The sequence below is a fragment of the Asparagus officinalis genome, chromosome 7 (assembly GCF_001876935.1).
Source record: "Asparagus officinalis chromosome 7, Aspof.V1, whole genome shotgun sequence".
In the NCBI taxonomy this organism is placed as follows: Eukaryota; Viridiplantae; Streptophyta; class Magnoliopsida; order Asparagales; family Asparagaceae; genus Asparagus; species Asparagus officinalis.
In genome coordinates this window covers 68,754,681-68,761,953 of record NC_033800.1, presented here as the reverse complement: position 1 = coordinate 68,761,953, position 7,273 = coordinate 68,754,681, and the positions used below count along the sequence as shown (strand labels likewise).

General features: G+C 34.8%; 1 protein-coding gene across 2 annotated transcripts; it reads right to left on the bottom strand.

Annotated features, from left to right (window-relative positions):
* LOC109849475 (protein ECERIFERUM 1-like) lies at window positions 274-5,151 on the bottom strand. 2 transcript variants are annotated; one of them, XM_020419313.1, is made up of 11 exons: window positions 5,037-5,151; window positions 4,732-4,961; window positions 4,095-4,327; window positions 2,900-3,119; window positions 2,231-2,609; window positions 2,030-2,137; window positions 1,434-1,634; window positions 1,246-1,344; window positions 1,109-1,165; window positions 992-1,028; window positions 490-628 (listed from the first exon to the last, which is right to left on the bottom strand). In XM_020419313.1, exons 1-10 carry the CDS (start codon window positions 5,094-5,096, stop codon window positions 1,011-1,013), a joined length of 1,605 nt encoding a protein of 534 aa, XP_020274902.1. In that variant the 5' UTR covers window positions 5,097-5,151; the 3' UTR covers window positions 490-628; window positions 992-1,010. The 2 variants fall into 2 exon arrangements, with proteins under 2 accessions (XP_020274901.1, XP_020274902.1); XM_020419312.1 differs by having other exon boundaries at window positions 274-628; window positions 992-1,165.

Below are 7,273 nucleotides of genomic sequence, written 5' to 3'. Positions count from 1 at the left end.
CAAAGCGTCAATTAGCACCTCAGCCCGATTAGCCCCGACCCCCGGCTCATTAGCCCATAGCCCACGAACCCATAGGCCCACGCCCACGACCCACTTGAATTTATGAAGAATCAATTGAATAAAAATAATTATCGACTTGCTGCTGGCAAGCCTCGAACACAAGACCTTTTGAAACAGCAAAACTTTAACTTTCTACTACGCTACTAAGAATTTCTAAAAAATACTAGTAATTAATAAATACATAGTTTGAAAACTTATTTTTTTGGAAAGCGATTTTGACCAAAAAATCCAACAAATCATTCTTGTAACGAACTTACAACTTCATGATCACATACATAATTGTAGTGTATCAAGAGAAGAGACACCTTCACTGGCTAGTAATCAATAATGTACTATGTGCTAATTATTTCACATTTCACAACTCATTTAAGCACAACAACAGGATAAATCCCAATATCTAATTGCATTTTACACCCTCAAATGGAACAAAGCCGTGATCTAAAGCCGCACGCCAAACTTTCTTGATATCCATCACAATATCTCCACATTCATGTGCATCCCATCCTTCTAATGCATGCACAATTCCAGCTACTCTCCAAGCGCTCATCACTTTCCTCGGCAACCAATTCTGTAATTTGAAAAATAAAACCAATAACTTCATACAATTTTTGTTTTAGTTAATTGCACGCAGCTGCTCTTTTGTATTGTCATTTTGAACTTAACATCCCTGTACATTCATGTTCGTAGATCAATCCCTTGGTTAAAATTTTTTGACCCTTCTAGCCTGCCTAGGTGAAAGTTTGGCAGATATTGCCCCAAGGGTAAAAGTGTCAAAAAATTTCACCCAATTAGGTATATCTTCCAAAATGAATCTACAGCGTTAATAAATATAGAACAAATATACAGCAGGGGATCTATATGCAATTAGACCCTTTTGCTTTTGAGGAACTTACAAATCAAAGGTTGAGTTTGTAGTTAATTAATGGGTTACCTCACATGTGTGCATGTTTTCATATTCCTTTGGTGTCCTGAGAGATGGCGTACTGTGATAAATGCAATCATTGCGTATAATTTTTGGAGGAAACTGCGAAAATGGAATGAAGTGTACCCCTTTTGCTGCCTTCTTTTGTTCGTGATCCTTCAGCCCATCTCCTACTAACCATACCTGAACAAATTCGTCGACAATACATTCATATTCAGATTTAAATGCTACATGTATAGAGGAATAAACTTCAGAGAGATTACCTGGTTTTCATAATTCTCAGAGAAAACAACATGATCTACAAGCTCTTTCGGTAACTTTAGCTTTAGAATCTCGTACGTATCTCTTCGTGCAACCATTACCTGTAAGAGACCAAATTTTTATGTATTGCCATCGAATATACGTGTATATAAATGAAATGAAATGTTTGTTGTTATTAATTGATATGTACCTCGAGTCCCTTTTGACATATGGATAGAGTTAAGACACAAGCCATCTTAGAGAGTTTTCCAACAAGCAGAACATTTTTGGCGTCTTTGGGGATTCTGTTAACAACTACAGCGGCAGCCAAGCTTGTCCCATCTACGATTTTAATTTGAAGTTTTGGATTGTTTATGTAGTAGAGTCCTCCGCTTGCATTCAATTCATCTGCCTGTAGTTACTTATTTGCAAAAACATGAGCTAAATATATCACAACATTTCAGGATGCATATCGTGATATATGTTAATGGAAATAATAAAAAAGATAACAGGGTGATTCTTTTTGGGGGTCTGATGGATATGCTCATCTTCTTTGGTGACATTCTTAGCATGTGACACCTTCAAAGCGTTTTAGTTGAATAGAAGAAGTAATGTGGAATTAAAATAGTTAGGAGGATTATCAGATATAACTTATTCAAATATAACTAATAGTCAGAATCAAATATAACTGGCAAATTAAATCTATCTTGCAATCTGATGTCACCCGTGTACTTTATCACATAAAAACATCAAGTAAAGAAATTAGTCCAAAAATGTGCTGTAAATACCGAAATGTGTCGCGCTTACTTGATTCAAGAGACCTAGACTAATGACTTTGGCTCCTCTCTCATCAGCCTCTAAAATTGCCTTCTCAATCAACTCATTGATTTCCTCTCTCTGAGAAGATGTCATATACTGCCCATAAATCAGAGGCAAAAATGTCAAAATTAGGTAATTACAATAATCATACCATAAAATTCAAATGAACTAAGAATTCCAATGTCTCACTTGAAAGCTATATCTTGGAATTGCCCAAGTCTCCATATTAAGCTTCTTCATCCCATTCCTTTCCACAGTGAAAGTAGCTCCATAAATCCAGGTCAGGATCATCGACATCCATGTCACCGGTGAAAAAATCCACATGTACCACTTGGATTCATATGGCTTTGATGAGAACGAAGCAAACCCTAATCTTAGATGATATATTGATTGCAATGTAGTAAGATGTGTCAAATGAATGACACTAGGTGCTTCTTCCTCCTTTCCCTTGAAACAACTTTCATAGAGTGTATCCGAAGATTTATCCACGGTACCATATATGTAGTCATAAAATGGCATGAATAAGGAGTAATTCGACCGAAATTGTGTGTGGTGGAGGGAATGAAACCTATATAAGGCATAATTTTAACAAAATAACATCAAAATTTTCACAAAAACCTGTCTCAACTTTTAAAATCATACTAGAGCATCCTGAAATACTGAAAAATCTCATCAACAACGCTAATGTGTAAACATGAACGCATTTCATTCAAACTCTCCACGACAAATTACTTCGTTTTGCGGCAATTCAATCTTATTGCTTATTTTTCAGTAGTTCAGAAGGGTTTTAACTATAAATTTGAAACGTCAGGGAGATTTTGTGAAATTTACAATTATATCAAGTTAATGGGGACTTACGACGGGGTGTACATGAGGTATTTGAGAGGAAGGAAGACATCAAAGAGCCATTTTGGTACAAGCTCAAAGTTGCAATGGCCTAAGTAGTTCATGAAATCAATATATATCAAATACCCAGCTGCAGCTATGATTGATGCAGTTCCAGTGAGAGCCATTGATAACAGAGGGATTGCAAAAAGAGTGAAGTAAGCAACTTCTTCAGCAAAAGGATGGATCACGGCTGCAAATAGTGAGGCATTAGTTAATCATGTATGTATTTAAATACATGAACGTATACTTATCTTAAAAGTTAACTATCAACATTGAGATCATTTGGTAACAATAAAACAATTTGATTTTGTGAATGATTAGTGATTAATTAATGAGCCTAATTTGCGGTTGTTGACGCACGTATCTTAAGATATATTTGTGATTCTCTTGCAGATTAGCCAAATACAGGCTACTTTGTGTCGGAAAATTGTTAATTGTTACCACATCCCTATCTACCAAATAAACTAAATGGGCAGGTGGAGTTTAGTCAGCATTAAATGAATTTTGTTGTTTAATGTTCAAATAGGAGGAAACATGCATGCAGAAAAAATTTGAACACAGTAACTTCAAAATAACTTATTGGATTGGAAAAACAAACTCATTTATTACTTTCACCTAGCCTAAAGGAATCGCATTTAGTAGCTTATTTATTGAGCCTTGTATCGTCTATGGATCTCATGATAAAACAAAACCTCTCCCAAAAAGTGAAGGAATCCTCATTCAGCTATCAAAAAAAAAAGTAGCATTTAGGAAATAGGACCCTATCCTAAAGCATTGACTAGTATATATATAGAAACAGACTACAGGCATACATATGATGTGACTCCACTTGTGGCTTAGCAAGTACAAAAGCCATGTCTCTTTGTGTCATAATAAATCTCTTTCAGATCCATCCTTTTTTGCATAAAAATATGAAAAAATACAAAATTTTACTTTCTTTTCCAAAATCACAGAACTTAGTCTTCATAAAAGCAATATACAAATTTTGCATTCTCTTTTCAAAACAAAAAAAAAAACTTCATAAAAATAACTTTTGAAATCTCCAAACTATCTCTCTACATCTAATGATTCATAACACTGTACTCACATGTTGCTGTTTTGATTTTTTAAAAATTTGTGAGTGTGTGTGTAGAGAGAGAGAGAGAGAGAGAGAGAGACTCATTACATGTTATGGGCTCAGTGACAATGGAAGCATGATGGTGAGAGTGGTATCTGGAGTAGAGGAAGTGGTGGTGGAGAGCTCTATGAAGCCAATAGTAGATGAACTCCACAGGACCCATATGAACCACTGCAGTGAGAATGACTCCCTTAGTATTCCACCATGGCAAGTAAGCAGCCCCTGGAATCACCTCATTCCCCACAAAGAACAACAAAGCTGTCAAAATTATCTGATCATCCCTGCACCCAACATCCATTATCTTTTAGTCTAACCTCTAAAAATAAGCCAAAACAAAGGTCTCTCTTGATAGTTGGTTAATCAAAGCGACTGTATGTCATTGATCAGTACAAATCATGAGGATTTCTAGAGCATAGTACGGCGATATAAAAGGAGTAACATAGTTATAGTACAAATTTTATTCCATTATAAGTCATAGTACAGTAGGCCTCCACAATTTTTTTGTCACCTGTGGTGCAAAATTACTATGAAATTTGTATAGTCTACTTAGCATTATTCGACCAAGAATACTTCAGCATTACTGTACTAAGAATACTCTTTTTTCTTAGTACACTAACCGTCCCGTGAACACAAAACATGCTACTGGTTAACAATGTCAAATATGGAGAAAATAAACTTGATGTACCAGTTCCTCTCTCTGTCAACTTGATCAAAGTCAAGGCTCTTGTTCACAATCTTGTGCTTGGTTCTTGCAGTGTGGAATCTGGAGATGGTGATCCAAAGCTGAGAGTAGAGCAATCTTATCAGTAGAGTAGGGAGTATTGTAAGGTTCAAAAAATCTATCTCCTCTCCTTCATTCTTAGCTCTTATGGCCTTGTGCATGCTCCTTGCCACCCAAGGAACTAGCAAAGCATACTAAAACGTAGCCAAAAAAAATGTAAGTAAAGAAATTATTGCAAAAAAATAAAATAAAAATGGTGATATATATACCTTGAAGTTGCCAAGTTTTTGCCATGGCCATTGAGTAAGAGGGCCTGGTTTTGAAGCCATTTTTTTTGTTGTTGTTGTTGCAATGGCTTTGGTCTTGTATGACTATATCATCAACCTTGAGCACATTTATATACGAGTAATTGGGGGTGTCACATGACAAGGATACTGTTAATATTTTACTGACATAAGTGCGCAGTAAAAGATAATAAATGCTTTTCTTACATGTACATCCTCATCAATATATTTACCATGTGTTTTCATTATAATCCAAGAGGCCCCACTTCAAACATTGTTTGATTATGCAGACAAATCCGTACACCATGACATTGTGCGGATAAGATAAATGGAGCGTTACTGCAGCCTTACCAGTTTGCAAGATATTTCAGTTTGCAGATATATAACATTTAAATTTGTTTGGTGATTAATTACAGACTTTACAGTTAACTCATAATTAAATTTAATGAGATCAATGTCTCCATTTGTTTATTCTCCAACAATGGCTTATCTAATGGTTGATTTTTTTCCCCTTTCATTAGTTTGTCTAGTGGTAGGTTGCCAAACACCAAGATTAGCGCATACTTTATTTTATTACAGTAAGTTTGTGCTTTGGTTTTTTCCTTTACATCTTACTTGCGACAATATAAGAAGAGCAGTGCATTTGTTTCGTGCATAAATAATATCCCCCCTCAACTTTCTAGATGATTATTTACTTTGAAAATCAAAGGATATTTCTGACTCTCTTGCCTCAAAATATCTCTCTCTCTTATTTTTGCATAATAACATGCGTAGCATATATTCAAAAGCTAAGAAAGTTCTGATGATGTGAGGTCCTCTTGCGTACGAGCCAGATGCATTAGATAGAAGGCATTGGTGAACCAAACGACAACTTGTGTGCTGACTCTCTTGTAGGCTTGAGATAGTAGCTAAATTAGGGTAGGCTTGAATGAATTTATTTTATTTGTATGTAGTTGATCAAGAACTTGCTGTTTCTTATTATATTATTGGCGACATATGAATTATTACACCAACCAATTACCTATAATAGTAGTCATTAAGTTTGACAAAATCATCAATCTCCAATCAATTAGACCACCACACATAGAAGGCATCACGGATTCTTCCTTCCAAACCAAACTAATGAATCTATTGTTTTAAATAGGATTTGGTTTATTTGTAATCCTAATAAGAGGTATCAGTACTTCATCATATATCCTTATTCAAGAGAATATGGATGTGGATCTGAATCCAACAAAGGAGGAGAACGTTGTGCTTTCCTTCTTTCATAATCATGTTTCTATTGAAACAGGAATAAATTACAAACAAATCTATGAGAAAGGAAACTTTGGAGGGTTAAAGTTGAAGAGGTAAAGGGATAAATATTGGTCACCTTTGCGGATACACCCCCTGTACTATCACCAATTTGCAGTTAGACCCTCATAGTTCTATTGTTGCAAAGAGATCTTGTACATTCTCAACTCTATTAGTTTCATGTTAATTAAGATTTGGCTTCATAAAGTGAAACATGTCAGCCTCATATACTATTTTACTTACTATAAACTTATATATTGATTGAAACTAGATACTTATAAATAAATTAAGGAGGAAGTAGTTCATAATTTATATAAATTATAAATTGTGATTCATGAGATATGATGATTATTATATTTGATTCAAATTGCTTTGACATAAATGGCAAATTGTGATTTAAGAGATGGTATCTTTAATATAAATACACATCTAATTAGTACATCATATGCAATAAGCTAATTCGATTCATGCAAAAGGTGTTTTCCAAATTACAACCCTCACTCGTCCCCCGCTATTTTGTTAGGCTAAATAAGTAAAGAAAAATTCTTTAAGGACCCAAAATATGGGACCAATAGGGGACAAGTGAGGTGTCCCCCTCCTATTGGATAATGAGTTGGCCATCATTAATAATAGGAGGGGGACACCTCACTTGTCCCCTTTATTGGTCCCATATTTTGGGTCCCTGTAGCAAAGCTCATAAGTAAATGGTATATTTTGTTGCCTATGTCTACTTAATTAATATGTATATTATTGCTCCGGTGACAATAATGTATAAAAAGTATTTATGTTATGACAATAAGATGTTTCCGATCATCACGGGTGAGTTTTGAACAATTTAAGTTATGGGTTTTTGCATATATACCCCTCAACTCTTCCATAGTTACAAACTTTCCCAAATCTTAATATTTGCAAATAAATATAAAAATCAA

What these genes read in the sequence shown, in the direction of transcription:
- LOC109849475 (XM_020419312.1), bottom strand. Translation starts at nt 5,096, where the DNA reads ATGGCTTCAAAACCAGGCCCTCTTACTCAATGGCCATGGCAAAAACTT. An exon ending in TGTCACTGAGCCCATAACAT is followed by an intron (nt 3,120 to 4,094) that starts GTAATGAGTCTC and finishes CACTATTTGCAG; the next exon opens with CCGTGATCCATCCTTTTGCT. An exon ending in TATGTCAAAAGGGACTCGAG is followed by an intron (nt 1,345 to 1,433) that starts GTACATATCAAT and finishes GGTCTCTTACAG; the next exon opens with GTAATGGTTGCACGAAGAGA.